Source organism: Cydia splendana, chromosome 11 (assembly GCF_910591565.1).
Source record: "Cydia splendana chromosome 11, ilCydSple1.2, whole genome shotgun sequence".
NCBI lineage: Eukaryota > Metazoa > Arthropoda > Insecta > Lepidoptera > Tortricidae > Cydia > Cydia splendana.
The window spans coordinates 17,865,934-17,884,698 of record NC_085970.1 but is presented as its reverse complement, the minus strand read 5'-3'; the positions used below and the strand labels follow the sequence as shown (position 1 = coordinate 17,884,698).

Here is an 18,765-nt window from a genome sequence, read left to right as displayed (position 1 = left end):
TAGCTATCAAGGTTCATGAATTATAGCCTGGTGACAGACAGACGGACGGACAGACGGACAGTAGAGTCTTAGTAATAGGGACCCTTTGGGTACGGAACCCTAAAAAACACCCAGACGACAGAACCGATAGCGCGGAACCACATCGAAAATTAACATAAAGTACAATTAGCTAAATAAAGGTAAAATTAAGAAAACCGTGACAAAGAAGTTAATTAATTATCTTCGCTAATTTAGTGCGTTTTCCCTTTTTCATCGGTGCACTAATTATGTTTAATTATTGCTATAAAACGTGTTTTCCGAACTAAGAACGTTCACAGAGATGGAGATTTTCTGATAAGTGTTAGTTTTTGTGTAATCATGAGTATATTGAAGGTAAGTTACAAAAAATATTACCTATTAGTTAACAAAAAATATTAACAATTAGAATAATGCCTAAGAAAAGTGTGTCGAATTAAGTTTTAAGCTGTCATTTCTTTTAATATCCTGTATAAGGTCGTTTCTTTTTTTTTGTTATTAAAATATTGATACATTTAATACCAAGGTTAAGCCGTTAGACATTTCACTAATATAATATAGAGATCAAGTTTTCTTACTCCATTAAATTGTATACCTATGCAGCGTAATTCGGTTATATACCAGGGCAAAAAAACCTGTTTATTATTATATATATTCTTTATTAAAACAAAGAAATAAACATTTAGGTACCTACTTAAAAGGTAGACTTAATTCCAAGAGTCATTTTCTACCAGTCATCGTTGTTTTTATACATACGAGAAGTTTCAGGTTTTACCGTTGATGTACTTGATGGTGAAAGCATCTGCACTGAGGTCAGTATTAAGCATTAAATATCAATTTTTTTAAACTACGTCAGTGGCAAACAAGCATATGGCTAATTGTAAGCAGTCTCCGTAGCCTATGGAGGATTGCAACTCCAGAGGTGTTACATGCGCGTTGCCGACCCTTACTCTCCGCACCCTCGTTGAGCTCTGGCAACCTTACTCACCGGCAGGGACACAACACACCAACACTATGAGTAGGGACTAGTATTATTTGGCTGCGGTTTTCTCTAAGGTTGGGCTCTGCTCTAGATCTGGAATGACATGAGCTGTGTTGTGCCCTATCCTATCACACAAGCGAGATGACATTTCACACTACCCATACCTCTCTTAAAACCTACTTAAAACTTAATTCTATTATATACAAATACCTATTTAATTCCATCTCACGATTACGTATAGAAGCAAAAACAATATATCTACATAATAATATTTAGGTATTACCATTTGTATACCCGAAAATTTACACTTAGTTTAATTTCAGGTTAACAGGATTTGACCCACAGCAATTTGAAAATTGTGTGTGTCCTGCGGAATCTCCTACGATCATCAACAGTTTGGATTCAGATCATTCAGGTGTCGAGAGACTAGTTGTATTCGTATACAAGAAACCAGGCACAGGCGAAATTATCAGCTTCATTCCCCAAAAGGAGTATCAGAGAAAAATTCCCGATTTCCCCGACTCATATGGTCACATTTATAATATTGACCAGATTCCGTCTATTAAAGATATATTTGAAATCAGTCCTAGTAAAGATATACGGGAACATATAACACATATTGAACCTATATCACAGCATGACAGTAATGAAGGTAAAGAAAACATTGTAGATTCTGATGATAAAATTCCTAAAGTCTTTAATGAACAACATTCTAACACTGACATTAAAATCCCGACATGGGATATGTCACTTGATCAAAACGAAGTAAAACCTGATGATTCATATCCACTGCAGATATCAGGAGAAAATGACGACAAAAATGGGGGCATTATAAACAATGACATTGATATGAAAATCCCGAAATGGCAAATACAAATAAATAAGAATATAGTTATACCCGACGCCGACCACAAAATACCAAAAATTATTATTGATGATATTGGCATGAAAAACCCAGAGCAACTGCCAATGCAACTTGATGGAATCAAAGTTAATCCTGAAGATTTTATTTCACATCCAAATGCCCACAAAAATACAGAAATTATGATTGATAACAGTGGAATCGAAATTCCGGAGTGGCCAATGCAACTTGATGAAATCAAAGTTAAACCTGGACATTTTATTCCATATCCTGATGACCACAAAAAAACAGGATTTATGATTAATAACAATGGAATAAAAATCCCGGAGTGGCCAATGCAACTTGATGAAATCAACGGTAAACCTGGACATTTTATTCCATATCCTGATGACAACAGAAATACAGGAATTATGATTAATAACAATAGAATAGAAATCCCGGAGTGGCCAATGCAACTTGATAAAATCAAAGTTAGACCTGGAAATTTTATTCCATATCCAAATGACCACAACAATGAAATAATGATAGATAACATTGGAATGAAAATCCCAGAGTTTCCAATGCAACTTGATGGAATCAAAGTTAAACCTGAAAATTTTATTTCTCATCCAAATGACCACAAAAATACAAGAATTATAATTGATGACATTGGAATTAAACTCCCAGAGTGGCAAATCCAACTCGATGAAAGCAATGAACCTGAACCTTTTATTCCATCTCCAAGTGACGAATCAAAAATTATAATTGATGAAACTGGCATAAATGTCCCGAAATCACAAACAGAACTTGATGAAAATAAAGTTAATCCTGCACATATCATTTCACAGTTTGTACCAGGAGGAAATGACCAAACAAAGACAGAAATTGTGATTGATAATATTAAGCCTCCAACACAAGACGTTTTGTCAGAACTTATACCTGTTTCTGGCGAAGAATACCCAAATTCTCACGAAAAAATCCACGCGTCTGTACAACCATTAATAAATAATGATCTTAATTTGGATAAACCTCCAATAGATTGGACCTTAATTGACTCTTTAAAACCTCAAAATCTGTTTGAAGAAAGTAGCCCAGAACATACTTTACCAGGTGGAATTGAAACGATTTGGCATAAAGAACAAAAATCTTTAGACGAACCTAATCATTCCATTCACATCAGACCTCCTCTAACCGAGAGATTTTGGTTTCCGGATGATAAAGAAGTTAAAACTCCAACGTTCCAAAGAATGAAAGTGCCTAGAAAGGACCAATACGGCAGAATTATAGGTTGGACATACAAGACCATTAAAACTTATTGGGAAGGGGGTTCACGATTCCCTAATAAATGGGAGAAATATCGAATAAATAGGTACAGACCGTTTGATTACCATTATCAATATATAGAAGATCCAGCCTTCGACCATTGGCTTAGAGAGCAACTCAGAATCACAACTCTCAATGGTAATAGAATACCTACAAGTACATCAGATATCACAGCATTGGACAGAGCGATACGAAACGTTCTTTTGCAAAATGGTTGGATTGTTACGGGTGAGGGAACTCTTTTAGATGGCAACGGTAGAACGTCAAGCCTTGATAACTTAAAGCTCAGACCAATATTAGTGGGAAAAACATTTTCTTACGATCGCTTTATGAAAAAAAGCACACACGAGTATACAACGTCATCAAAAGTTCCCTATTTAGAAGGATTGTTACTCACAATGATACAGCCTGCAAAAATTTTAGGTATCGTGCCTTTGTCCATTTCACACAAATATCATGTTGAGGCCAGGGTCAGTGGGCGTAGTTCCAAAGCTAAAAAAGGTTTGAGAGTTTTGCCTATTGAAGAACTAGTGTCGTTTAGGAAAGATTCCCAAAAGTCAAAGAAGAAAAAACTTCAGGACTCAAGCATAAACAAACCTAAAAGACCTCAGGTCCCAAGCAAAAATATATCCAAAGACGCTGCATTACTGAGGCAAGCTTGGTCAGAGATACAGCAGCCACAACACGCAAGTGGATCACTAACACCCTTGCCACAAGGAAGAGGGATAGTAACGCACATGGATTATGGGAAATATGGTACTCATAGAATTATAACTCCTGAGAGGCCGGAGTGGAGGATAATAGGAGGGAAATCTGCAACTAGCAGTGGCACTCCATTGAAGTGGAAGGGAAGATCTGGTTTATATGGATAAAGAGGCTAAGGCAAATTATCCCTAATTGTGTTAATATTAAGTAGAGCTAAGTAATAGATTACGAAATGCTTATTATGCATTTTAGGTATTAATTTGACGACCCAGGCTAGTATCCGTATTACCAAAACTATTTTTGAAGCATAATAAAGGGATCCCAGAAGCAGGTTATTTATTTCCATTTAATTCCACCATGATCGTATAAAAATCATATTTTTCTCACTACACCCACGTATGCAATAAAGTTTAGGTAGGTAAGTAAAAAACTAATAGGTAGTCCCTAATAAATGCTCATGATTCCACCAAAGAGAGAATTTAAACACTCTAGAATCTGTGCGGAAAAAGAAGAGTCGTGGAATGTAAGGGAGCCCATACATTCTACGACTCTTCTGATTCCGCACGAACTCTATTCTCTCTACCTTTGTCTCTACCAAGTCTCTACGTAGGTACTTAAATGTTTAATTTTAACTTAAATTTTGCGCCATCTATCCATAATACTAAAAATCATAACGATATGAATCCAAGGAACCAACATTTTGTTAGTTCGCACGGGCATGCATTAGTTCCGCTACTACCCGTAAGATGGCGTTACCGCATGGTTTAACGCCATCTAGTAATCGTTGATTAAATTATTATATGTATACGTTAGCATATATATTGTAACCACAATGGCGGATAGATGGCGATACAACTACATAACTTAAAGTTAACTTTATTTTGTCAATCTATTAATTTTTTTTATAGTATTTGGAACAGTTATATCGCGAAAATTTAGTTAATAAGGACTAAAGCATTAGTAACAATACCGATGAAAATATAAAATTACTCGAGTAACTTTAACAACTTGTTGCCCGACCACAGTCGCAAGTCAAAACAAATACCTAGACCAAATGCTCAGTCAGTGACCGGGCGCCGTGTGGGTTGCTGGTGCCGTTCGCGAGTTTTAGACGCGCGCGGACGAAAAAAAAACTAGAAACAATTTCCTAAATGAGATTGTATCAAAGAACAACTTTTTTAAACAGTATTGTGCCACGAAAAGTCTAAAGTGATTGTTTTTAGTTCGGTCGGTTAGTTTTTTGTAAATTGCTGTGATTTCGCGGTATCGTGTTCTATTGTTGAAAGCTACCGATGTTGTTGTATTAAGAGGATGTTTTCGATATCGTCCATGTTCCTAGGAAATCGGTTTCTGGTTGGATTTTGATGGAATTGTAATCTCAGGTAAGTTTGTTAATTTATATTAGAACTAGCCACCTAACAAGTTTCTTAAGAGTGAATTTTTAACTTGAACCAGAGCTTAAGAATGCATAGAACTTATTTATAATTTTTACCTACTAGTAACTTTCAATAAAATACCTATATTGTTTAATTAATAAAAAAAAATAGGTATATAATATAATTGAGTTGCTTAGAGTAGTTAGTTAGTTAGGTAGGTTTAGGTTGGCAGCGATTTTGATAGCCCAGACTGTGCAAGTGTTATTTTAAACGTCAAGCTTCTATGACATTATGACGTTTAAATAACACTTGCACAGCCTGGGCTGTCAAAACCGCTGTCAACTTAGGTTGGTGGTCTATAGTCTATCTTTAGGTATTTAAATAAAAGTAAACAAACAATTTGTACATTTTCGGGTAGTTATCTAGTTATAACATTTATTGGTTAACCAACCAAATACAAAAGCGCCTGGATCTGTCACTGAACGACCTGACTTTGACCTACATTATTTGATCACGTAATGTTTTCATCTACCCTCAACTGGCTTAAGGAGCCAGTATAGGGTCGATTTTTACGACATGGATTGGATATGTCAGTGTCAAACAAGTGTCAAAAGTTTTTGTTTGAAGAAACGTCAATTTTGACACTTGTTTGACACTCACATATCCAATCCATATCGTTTCAATATCTAGTATTTGACGTATCTCATTGTTCGAATACGGCTGTTTGTTTACTTTTATTTAAATACCTAAAGATAAAGACTGTAGCTGTGTAAGTTCTGACACTTCTGACTTTATAAAAGGCATTAAGGTGTATTCGGGTAATTCCAATACTCCAAATTGTCAGTACTTAATTCCGAAAATTACCCATGATTCCATCATTTTAGAGTCCATTTTTGGAATTACCCGACGTATCTCATATCCATCATACCTACGCACGCACCCTATAAGTAGGTATCTAAAATTAAATTGGTACATATAATAAAATTGTAGCCACTATAAGCAGTAGCTTGGAATCGAATTAGTATAAAATGAAACTGGTAGGTACCTATTTCGACTTTGTGCTCTTTCTAAAAATACTTAATAAAAAAAGTTAGTAAGTATTGGGCCTTTAAGTACCTACCTGAAATATCTCAACCCTAATTGAGGTACAGTCGCCATCAAATATATCGGAGCTGCCGAGGTGCTCAAAAATATCTGAACACGTACTCTTTAGGTAACCCCTTGGCAACAGAGGCAAGTTCAGATATATGTGAGCACCTTGGCCGCTCCGATATACCTATATACTCTGATGGCGTCTATTTAGTTAGACTAACAATATTTGATACTAAAACTTACTTTTTGCATTTTTTTATTGCCTTCTATTAGGGTGAAATAAACTTAATAGTCAATAATTAGAGCAGTCAAAAATACAGTAAGTAATAAAATAGCAAAATAATATAACCATTAATAAAAACTAAGAAACAATTATCAATAAGTCTTCATGTTAACTCTCCATCTTTAGTTCTATTTATGCTAAAAAGAACCCAAATCTTCCAATAGTCGCGCGGAACCCAATCGTGACCAAACTGCGACACAGCCGTTGCATCGACCTACTTCCAGAGACGAAAAAAGACAGTTTCGACTCAAGATTGATCTATCTCAAGAGAGTCGTAAACTATCTATAGACATGGGGGCTGCCATCCATTTTTGAACACCTGAGTCACACGAACTCGCCAGAAAGCCGCTCCCATACAATAAAGTTACACTATCATTTTAAAACATGATTTATCTCTGTATCTTTAGGTATTTAAATAAAAGTAAACTAACTACGAGTATGTGAGGTGTGCAATGAAGAGTATTGTATTGTATTGTAAACAAACAATTTTTACATTTTCGGGTAGTTGTAAGGTTTATTGGTTAACCAACCAAATACAAAACCACCTGGATCTGTCACTGAACGACCTGACTTTAACCTACATTATTTTGATCATGTAATACTTTCATCTACCCTCAACTGACTGAGCCATTTGAGGGTAGATTTTGTTTAGTTTTGGTTAAATACCTAAAGATACAGAGTATAAGCATGGTCTAATAAAACATGGTCTTCCATTCCCAGAGTGACACGCGATTACGTCACAATAACATTGCCACTTTATTTCAACATAACATGTTACATGGGTACATTATACCTATGGTTAATAAGTTAAAATATTTCTTTATAATTTTATAATTTTCATTTATATGTATTTTAGCTTAAATTTTACAATAACACGTCATTTTTAATTACTCGTTAGCAATATCTTCCGATTCACGAAAGAAATTTCAGACTTTCGGGTAATTCTGTTTATACTACTGGCAACACAGGATAGCGCTGTGGACATTTGACAATTCGGATCTAGATAACTTCATGCCCTGACCGTCATCCTTGTCGAACGCGTGTTAATTGTTATTTCCTTCTCGCTCAGTGTCAGCAGTCGCAGTGTTTTCCAAACTTTTCACGTCGTAAGCTTGGTAATGAATGTGTAACTGTGAATTAGTTTTTTAAACGTTTGTCTTGTATAGATAAATAAAGTTTAATTTAATACATTAGATTTGTTTTATTTTACTATGTTTCTACATGAATAACTTAAAATTAATGTCGTTAAAATAATTTTCACCGTTGGTTAAAATTCTCCCACATTTCAAAGTTTGAGAACCTGTAAACAGCATGATGACGTAGGCGCGTGTCAGTTAGGTCATACGCGAATCTCGGAATGGAGTACCAGGCGGAGTATATTATTATACCATGAGTATAAGTAAGTTTTAGTCGGACGCTTTACCTTTTCGTTGTTGACGTAGTGGCAATAGTAATTCCGTAAGAAATTCAACATAAGGTCATGTAAGACCAGGGTTACCAGATGCCAGGAATTTTCCTGATATGTCAGAAATTCTCCTGACATATCAGGGACTATGGCCGTTTGTCAGGAATGCGACCGGAATACGAAAATGTCAGGAGTTTCAGTGAATTAACAGACTTTTCAGATCTAAAAAGGTACACATATTAACTCACATTTATAGACGGGTCTAACGCGAATTGAATAAAATTCGCGTTAGACCCGTCTATAAATGTGAGTTAATATGTGTTCAAAACGCGAAAGTTTAAAACATTATAAAAAGGTAGAAAGGTACACGTTTCAAATTAACACAATGTATTTCAAGCATACATAGATATCGCTTACGGTTAGCGTCAGGAAAAATATTCGCAAATAAGGAATTTTGTCAGGAAATCCCAAATTTGGATCTGGTAACCCTGTAAGACAAACATAGTTTATTTTACTCGGGGCAAAAGTAACAGTATAAGGATTCCCTACAAGCAAGTGTTACTCTTGCCCCAGTGTTCATCTTACCCCATCTACCCTTATTACGATTGCCAAGACATCCCACTGACAGAGAGACGAACAGCGGAGGCGTAGGTGTAGAGTTGCTATGAAGGTGTAAGGGGTCCATAAATTACGTCATCGTTTTTTGACGATTTTTGACCCTCCCCCCTAAAATCATCCAAAAATCATGCTTCGAATGACCCCGTTTCCTCCTACGTCATGCTACCATCATCCGATGTCCAGACCCCCCCCCCCCTAATTTGAAATGACGTAATTTATGAATAGCCCCTAAGTAATGTAAACAAATTAGCAATGTTTTGTAATGTTACATTAAGTAGGTAGGTATAACCTGTTAGCCTTTACAGGTTCTATGCTGCTTTATTAATTAATTAGGTTTGACAGGTTTGGAAATTAGTACCTAATTGTCAACTAGCTTTGTCCAAAAATGCATTATCACGTGTTTAAAAATTGCAAGATTAAACATATAATCGTTCCTGCTTTTCGAAATCACAGCACTCGGTGGTACCTATATCATACTTTTACATACGTTTCTAGAGGCCCTACTCTCAACTATTGGAATTAGGCTATCAAACACTGGGACGTTTAATTACAGGTAGAATACATTATGGGACACTTTGACCCCTCCCCCCCTCCTTGTCACACTAGGTCACATTTGGCAAATCCCTCCCCCCTGGTGTGACGTCACATATTATTAATATTTTAGCAAAATATTTTTGACAAAAGAAATATTAGTAATTTTCCAATGCAATACTGATTAGGGGCTATTCATAAATTACGTCATTTCAAATTAGGGGGGGGGGGTCTGGACATCGGATGACGGTAGCATGAAGTAGGAGGAAATGGGGTCATTTGAAGCATGATTTTTGGATGATTATAGGGGGGGGGGGGGTCAAAAATCGTCAAAAATCGATGACGTAATTTATGGACAGCCCCTTAGGATAAAAAATTAAACGAATAAAAACGATTATCGTTCCAAAATGACTGATGAAGTTAATGTGACGTCACAAAGTGACTCCCCCCTCATCTTGTCACAACATGTCACATTTTCTTGACCCCCTCCCACCCTAAACGTGTGATGTAATTAATGAACGACCCCTTTTCAGTCATGCCAATCTTTATTTGACGCGTCTGAGGGCATACCGCGAAGCACGTTCGACGTGTTGCCTCCCTGTCACACTTACGTACGAATCTGCAAGTGCGACAGAGAGGCAACACGTCGAACGTGGTTCGCGGTAGGTCGTCTGATCCGCTACCTATGGATGGTGATACTGTACATGCTGTACAATATTAAGTTGTTATTAAAATGAAAGATTGCTATTAATGATCTTCATTTCGAGCTCGTTCTGCGATCTTTGTCGTCATTTCATGACTTGCGCAAGGGATTGGGTAAATTCATTCAGATGCAACCAATTCTGCCAACATCCTTGAATAAGACATTTGCTTAATGAACCAGTAGTTGAGCCGTAATGAAGGCTGGCTGAGGCACAGAATAAATAATAGTACTAGGTACAGAAGACTCACTCTCTAACAAAACGCGTCTGTTACGATCAGCACAGATATGGCCGCTAGGTGGCGACAGCGCCACGCGCGGCTTATGGCTTTCCCCAAAATTGGGGCCAAACGGGTGTACTTTTACCTACCTGTGTCCTGTAGCAAAGCGACGAAATCGCGGAGTGAGCCACGCCTGGCTGAGGTCGAAGTTCGAATCCCGGTTTGTAACAATTAGTTTAATCTTTACTTAAGTACGTGTGTGTGAACCTAGCATATCAAGTGCTAGCATCTCAAACTTTTATGAGAGTTCTAGTAGCATGCCTAATAGTTCTACAGTTCTAGATGGTTTTTTTAAATAGTTCTGCTCATTTTCGCGAAAAAAATGAAATTTTAAAATGAGATGCTAACTTCACATTTTGACATTCCAGCATCCCAGCCATTACCCACTCCACAGCCTCGAAATAGCATTTAAATGAAAGATACTAACATTTCTAGACGATATATAATGAGTTCTAGTCAAAACTGTAAAAAAAATTTTTTGAAATAGCTAAGTTCGGAGCTTAGCATCCCAGCCAATGCGGGCTAGATACCTAGCATCTCAGCAGTTCTGGATAGCAAGCACCCTAGTGAATTAGAATACATGCAGTTCTATCTTCTAGAACGAAATTTGGCAAAGTTTTGAAAGATAGTCTTTCAAAACTCCGAAAAAAGTATCGAAATCGAGGAATTACTAAGTTTTGAGCTTGGCATCCCAGCCAATGCAGGTCAGACACCCAGCATCTCAGCAGTTCTGGATAGCCAGCTCCCTAGAGCACTAGAATAACCACAGTTCTATCTTCTAGAAGGAAATTTGACAGAGTTTTGATAGACTATGTCCGGACATAGTATCGAAGTCTCGAAATCGACTAAATGCTAAGTTGTGAGCTTAGCATCCCAGCTAATGCAGGTCTGATACCCAGCATCTCAGCAGTTCTGGATAGCTAGCTCCGTAGTGCTCTAGAATAACTACAGCTCTATCTTCTAGAAGGAAATTTGACAGAATTTTGATAGACTATCTCCGAAAATAGTCTCGAAATCGAGAAATAGCTAAGTTCTGAGCTAGCATCCCAGCCAAGGCGGGTCAAACACCCAGCATCTCAGCAGTTCTGGATAGCCAGCTCCCTAGAGCACTAGAATATTCACAGTTCTATCTTCTAGAAGGAAATTTGACAGAGTTTTGACAGACTATGTCCGAAAATAGTCTCGAAATCGAGTAAATGCTAAGTTCTGAGCGTAGCATCCCAGCCAATGAAAATCTGATACCCAGCATCTCAGCAGTTCTGGATAGCCAGCTCCCACGTGCACAAAAATAACCACAGTTCTATCTTCTAGAAGAAAATTTGACAGAGGTTTGATAGAATATCTCCGAAAATAGTCTCAAAATCGAGTAAATGCTATGTTCTCAGCGTAGCATCCCAGCCAATGCAGGTCTGATACCCAGCATCTCAGCAATTCTGGATAGGCAGCTCCCTAGTGCACTAGAATAACCACAGTTCTATCTTCTAGAACGAAATTTGGCAGAGTTTAGGAGGATTTTGTTTGAAATAGTCTGAAATTCGAGAAATGGCAAAGTTCTGAGCTAGCATCCCAGCCAATGCGGGTCAGACACCCAGCATCTCAGCAGTTCTGGATAGCCAGCTCCAAAGTGCACTAGAATAACCACAGTTCTATCTTCTAGAAGGAAATTTGACAGAGTTTTGATAGACTATCTCCGAAAATAGTCTCGAAATCGAGTAAATGCTAAGTTCGGAGCGAAGCATCCCAGCCAATGCAGGTCTGATACCCAGCATCTCAGCAATTCTGGATAGGCAGCTCCCTAGTGCACTAGAATAACCACAGTTCTATCTTCTAGAACGAAATTTGGCAGAGTTTAGGAGGATTTTGTTTGAAATAGTCTGAAATTCGAGAAATGGCAAAGTTCTGAGCTAGCATCCCAGCCAATGCGGGTCAGACACCCAGCATCTCAGCAGTTCTTGATAGCCTATAATCGTTAGGTCACGCGTAGTTACATCGGTCATTTTGGTTCTTACGTAAAATTCTATTTTGCATGTGCACTTGATGATAAGATTGTTTAAAAATACCCCTTTTGTGCCGGTCATGGGTTTGATGTTTTCGCATGGTAAAACTCATAAATAAAATAAAGAAAACACATGACACATTCATACTTGCTAGACAAATTATTTTGTAACATGTTGCACAATGTACTAAACTATAGTACATTGTGCAACATGGGGCGTAAGTTGAATATTGCAAACGAGAGTAAGTAAAGACTCGAGTTTGCAATATTATTACGCCCCGAGTTACACACAATGTTTTTCATCACACTTGCGATACAAAAATTAAGTATAAAGACAAAAAACCGGCCAAGTGCGAGTCGGACTCGCACACACACGAAGGGTTCCGTACCATTATCTATAAAAACGGTCACCCATCCAAGTACTGACCCCGCCCGACGTTGCTTAACTTCGGTCAAAAATGACGTTTGTTGTATGGGAGCCCCACTTAAATCTTTATTTTATTCTGTTTTTAGTATTTATTGTTATAGCGGCAACAGAAATACATCATCTGAGAAAATTTCAGCTGTAGCTAGCTATCACACATCACGAGATACAGCCTGGTGACAGACGGAAACATGGACGGACGGACGGACAGCGGAGTCTTAGTAATAGGGTCTCGTTTTACCCTTTGGGTACGGAACCCTAAAAACTGTTAATTATGGCACTAGAAACTTCATAACTCCCTAGGGAGAACGCTTTTTCTATAACTCCCGCTAAACCTGCGTGCAATTCCACATTTACTGAACGAGTGTGATGAAAAATAATATAGTATAACAAACCTTCATAAACAAAATATCCGCGATTAAGTAAAAACTGCTACGATATAATTACGATAAACCGAGTCTCCCTTACATATATTATATACAAGACCACGTAGGTACCTTGATTGTTTACATAATGAAATAATGAATGAGACACCAAAAAACGTATATAGTATGCTTCTGTGAAACGATGTAATAAAATAAAACATATTATCAATATGTAGAGTCCACATTTAAAGGCACAAACCGCGACGTAGCCATCAGGTCCGGCGTCGTGGGTTGTAAACGTTATTGTTGTGTGTTGATTTTCTTTTGTTTCATTTCGGGAAACGAAGTAGAGATGCACTAGATATGAAATACCTAGTAAAGATATGTGACGATCCACGGCAAAAGGTACCATTGCCACGGCTGAATATTGGAGCGGCGTTAATAATAGCGTAAGCGCCAGCCGCCATAAGGTACGTTTAGCCGTGGAACGTCACATATATTTACTATTTCATATCTAGTGGATCTCTAATTCATTTCCCGAATCGCGCCGTATGAGTATATCGCGAACATACAGACATAGCGACGCGGCGGCGGGAGACATTGTTTTTAACAAGCTTTTATTAGGTCGACCTGTATGTAACTAACTATGTAATGGAATCTAAAGTAACTAATTTAACCATCTTCGAAGGATCGTAGCGTCATGAAAATTGGCAGCTGTATGTAGTTCTGATGACAATAGAATAATATGGTACTGTCGAACTGATCTGATGATGGAGACAGGAGGTGGCCATAGGAACTCTCGACCTGTATGTAACTAACTATGTAATGGAATCTAAGGTAACTAATTTAACCATCTTCCAAGGATCGTAGCGTCATGAAAATTGGCAGCTGTATGTAGTTCTGATGACAATACAATAATATGGTACTGTCGAACTGATCTGATGATGGAGACAGGAGGTGGCCATAGGAACTCTGTGATGAAACAACGCAACCTAATGGTGTTAGGGGTTTTTAGAATTGTCTCGATGAGTTTTAGTTGTCTGTTTTCGAATTTTCCGAACTTAGCTATTTCTCAATTTCGAGACTATTTCAAACATAAACCTCCAAAACTCTGCCAAATTTCGTTGTAGAAGATTACTGTGGTTATTCTAGTGCACTAGGGAGCTGCCTATCCAGAATTGCTGAGATGCTGGGTATGAGACCTGCTAAGGCTGGGATGCTACGCTCAGAACTTAGCATTTACTCGATTACGAGCCTATTTTCAGAGATAGTCTATCAAAACTCTGTCAAATTTCCTTCTAGAAGATAGAACTGTGGTTATTCTAGTGCTATAAGGAGCTGGCTATCCAGAACTGCTGAGATGCTGGGTATCAGACCTGCATTGGCGGGGATGCTACGCTCAGAACTTAGCATTTACTCGATTTCGAGACTATTTTCGGAGATAGTCTATCAAAACTCTGTCAAATTTCCTTCTAGAAGGTAGAACTGTGGTTATTCTATTTCACTTTGGAGCTGGCTATCCAGAACTGCTGAGATGCGGGGTGTCTGACCCGCATTGGCTGGGATGCTAGCTCAGAACTTAGCTATTTCTCGATTTTGAGACTTCGATACTATTTTCGGACAGAGTGTATCAAAACTCTGTCAAATTTCCTTCTAGAAGATAGAACTGTGGTTATTGTAGTGCTCCAGGGGGCTGGCTATCCAGAACTGCTGAGATGCTGGGTGTTTCACCTGCATTGGCTGGGATGCCAAGCTCAGAACTTAGCAATTCCTCGATTAAAATACTTTTTTGGAGTTTTGAAAGACTATCTTTCAAAACTTTGCCAAATTTCGTTCTAGAAGATAGAACTGCGTGTATTCTAATGCACTAGGGTGCTTGCTATCCAGAACTGCTGAGATGACAGGTATCTAACCCGCATTGGCTGGGATGCTAAGCTCCGAACTTAGCTATTTCTCAATTTCGAGACTATTTCATACATAATCCTCCAAAACTCTGCCAAATTTCCTTCTAGAAGATAGAACTGTGGTTATTCTAGTGCACTAGGGAGCTGCCTATCCAGAATTGCTGAGATGCTGGGTATCAGACCTGCATTGGCTGGGATGCTACGCTCAGAATTTAGCATTTACTCGATTTCGAGACTATTTTCGGAGATAGTCTATCAAAACTCTACCAAATTTCCTTCTAGAAGATAGAACTGTGGTTATTCTAGTGCTCTAGAGAGCTGGCTATAAAGAACTGCTGAGATGCTGGGTATTAGACCTGCATTGGCTGGGATGCGACGCTCAGAACTTAGCTATTTCTCGATTTAGATACTATTTTCGGACATAGTCTATTCAAACTCTGTCAAATTTCCTTCTAGAAGATAGAACTGTGGTTATTCTAGTGCTCTAGGGAGCTGACTATCCAGAACTGCTGCGATGCTGGGTATCAGACTTGCATTGGCTGGGATGCTACGCTCAGAACTTAGCATTTACTCGATTTCGAGACTATTTTCGGACATAGTCTATCAAAACTCTGTCAAATTTCCTTCTAGAAGGTAGAACTGTGGTTATTCTATTTCACTTTGGAGCTGGCTATCCAGAACTGCTGAGATGCTGGGTGTCTGACCCGCATTGGCTGGGATGCTAGCTTAGAACTTAGCTATTTCTCGATTTTGAGACTTCGATACTATTTTCGGACAGAGTGTATCAAAACTCTGTCAAATTTCCTTCTAGAAGATAGAACTGTGGTTATTGTAGTGCTCCAGGGTGCTTGCTATCCAGAACTGCTGAGATGACAGGTATCTAACCCGCATTGACTGGGATGCTAAGCTCCGAACTTAGCTATTTCTCAATTTCGAGACTATTTCATACATAATCCTCCAAAACTCTGCCAAATTTCCTTCTAGAAGATAGAACTGTGGTTATTCTTGTGCACTAGGGAGCTGCCTATCCAGAACTGCTGAGATGCTGGGTATCAGACCTGCATTGGCTGGGATGCTACGCTCAGAACTTAGCATTAACTCGATTTCGAGACTATTTTCGGAGATAGTCTATCAAAACTCTGCCAACTTTCGTTCTAGAAGATAGAACTGTGGTTATTTTAGTGCACTAGGGAGCTGCCTATCCAGAACTGCTGAGACGCTGGGTATCAGACCAGCATTGGCTGGGATGCTACGCTCAGAACTTAGCATTTACTCGATTTCAAGACTATTTTCGGAGATAGTGTATCAAAATTCTGTCAAATTTCCTTCTAGAAGATAGAGCTGTAGTTATTCTAGAGCACTACGGAGCTAGCTATCCAGAACTGCTGAGATGCTGGGTATCAGACCTGCATTGGCTGGGATGCTACGCTCAGAACTTAGCATTAACTCGATTTCGAGACTATTTTCGGAGATAGTCTATCAAAACTCTGCCAACTTTCGTTCTAGAAGATAGAACTGTGGTTATTTTAGTGCACTAGGGAGCTGCCTATCCAGAACTGCTGAGACGCTGGGTATCAGACCAGCATTGGCTGGGATGCTACGCTCAGAACTTAGCATTTACTCGATTTCAAGACTATTTTCGGAGATAGTGTATCAAAATTCTGTCAAATTTCCTTCTAGAAGATAGAGCTGTAGTTATTCTAGAGCACTACGGAGCTAGCTATCCAGAACTGCTGAGATGCTGGGTATCAGACCTGCATTGGCTGGGATGCTACGCTCAGAACTTAGCATTAACTCGATTTCGAGACTATTTTCGGAGATAGTCTATCAAAACTCTGCCAACTTTCGTTCTAGAAGATAGAACTGTGGTTATTTTAGTGCACTAGGGAGCTGCCTATCCAGAACTGCTGAGACGCTGGGTATCAGACCAGCATTGGCTGGGATGCTACGCTCAGAATTTAGCATTTACTCGATTTCGAGACTATTTTCGGAGATAGTCTATCAAAACTCTACCAAATTTCCTTCTAGAAGATAGAACTGTGGTTATTCTAGTGCTCTAGAGAGCTGGCTATAAAGAACTGCTGAGATGCTGGGTATTAGACCTGCATTGGCTGGGATGCGACGCTCAGAACTTAGCTATTTCTCGATTTAGATACTATTTTCGGACATAGTCTATTCAAACTCTGTCAAATTTCCTTCTAGAAGATAGAACTGTGGTTATTCTAGTGCTCTAGGGAGCTGACTATCCAGAACTGCTGCGATGCTGGGTATCAGACTTGCATTGGCTGGGATGCTACGCTCAGAACTTAGCATTTACTCGATTTCGAGACTATTTTCGGACATAGTCTATCAAAACTCTGTCAAATTTCCTTCTAGAAGGTAGAACTGTGGTTATTCTATTTCACTTTGGAGCTGGCTATCCAGAACTGCTGAGATGCTGGGTGTCTGACCCGCATTGGCTGGGATGCTAGCTTAGAACTTAGCTATTTCTCGATTTTGAGACTTCGATACTATTTTCGGACAGAGTGTATCAAAACTCTGTCAAATTTCCTTCTAGAAGATAGAACTGTGGTTATTGTAGTGCTCCAGGGTGCTTGCTATCCAGAACTGCTGAGATGACAGGTATCTAACCCGCATTGACTGGGATGCTAAGCTCCGAACTTAGCTATTTCTCAATTTCGAGACTATTTCATACATAATCCTCCAAAACTCTGCCAAATTTCCTTCTAGAAGATAGAACTGTGGTTATTCTAGTGCACTAGGGAGCTGCCTATCCAGAACTGCTGAGATGCTGTGTATCAGACCTGCATAGGCTGGGATGCTACGCTCAGAACTTAGCATTAACTCGATTTCGAGACTATTTTCGGAGATAGTCTATCAAAACTCTGCCAACTTTCGTTCTAGAAGATAGAACTGTGGTTATTTTAGTGCACTAGGGAGCTGCCTATCCAGAACTGCTGAGACGCTGGGTATCAGACCAGCATTGGCTGGGATGCTACGCCCAGAACTTAGCATTTACTCGATTTCAAGACTATTTTCGGAGATAGTGTATCAAAATTCTGTCAAATTTCCTTCTAGAAGATAGAGCTGTAGTTATTCTAGAGCACTACGGAGCTAGCTATCCAGAACTGCTGAGATGCTGGGTATCAGACCTGCATTAGCTGGGATGCTAAGCTCACAACTTAGCATTTAGTCGATTTCGAGACTTCGATACTATGTCCGGACATAGTCTATCAAAACTCTGTCAAATTTCCTTCTAGAAGATAGAACTGTGGTTATTCTAGTGCTCTAGGGAGCTGGCTATCCAGAACTGCTGAGATGCTGGGTGTCTGACCTGCATTGGCTGGGATGCTACGCTCCGAACTTAGCTATTTCTCGATTTCGAGATTATTTTAAACATAATCCTCCAAAACTCTGCCAAATTTCGTTCTAGAAGATAGAACTATGGTTATTCTAGTGCACTAGGGAGCTGCCTATCTAGAACTGCTGAGATGCTGGGTAGCAGACCGGCATTGGCTGGGATGCTACGCTGAGAACATAGCATTTACTCGATTTTGAGACTATTTTCGGAGATATTCTATCAAACCTCTGTCAAATTTTCTTCTAGAAGATAGAACTGTGGTTATTCTAGTGCACGTGGGAGCTGGCTATCCAGAACTGCTGAGATGCTGGGTATCAGATTTTCATTGGCTGGGATGCTACGCTCAGAACTTAGCATTTACTCGATTTCGAGACTATTTTCGGACATAGTCTGTCAAAACTCTGTCAAATTTCCTTCTAGAAGATAGAACTGTGAATATTCTAGTGCTCTAGGGAGCTGGCTATCCAGAACTGCTGAGATGCTGGGTGTTTGACCCGCATTGGCTGGGATGCTAGCTCAGAACTTAGCTATTTCTCGATTTCGAGACTTCGATAATATTTCCG

General features: G+C 38.9%; 2 protein-coding genes across 3 annotated transcripts in view; both read left to right on the top strand.

Moving 5' to 3' along the window:
• The first annotated feature begins 271 nt into the window (after positions 1-271).
• Positions 272-4,196, top strand: LOC134794887 (uncharacterized). 2 transcript variants are annotated; one of them, XM_063766720.1, is made up of 3 exons: positions 272-372; positions 778-827; positions 1,321-4,196. In XM_063766720.1, the coding sequence occupies exons 1-3, from the start codon at positions 358-360 to the stop codon at positions 4,031-4,033; spliced, it is 2,778 nt and encodes a 925-aa protein (XP_063622790.1). In that variant the 5' UTR covers positions 272-357; the 3' UTR covers positions 4,034-4,196. The 2 variants fall into 2 exon arrangements, with proteins under 2 accessions (XP_063622790.1, XP_063622791.1); XM_063766721.1 differs by having other exon boundaries at positions 275-372; positions 784-827.
• A 253-nt stretch (positions 4,197-4,449) lies between these two features.
• Positions 4,450-18,765, top strand: part of LOC134794968 (torso-like protein) — an 88,705-nt gene continuing 74,389 nt past the window's right edge. Inside the window, exon 1 of the mRNA XM_063766840.1 lies at positions 4,450-5,248. The gene's annotated coding sequence lies outside the window, so the exon portion shown is untranslated. The remainder of the gene's footprint in view (positions 5,249-18,765) is intronic.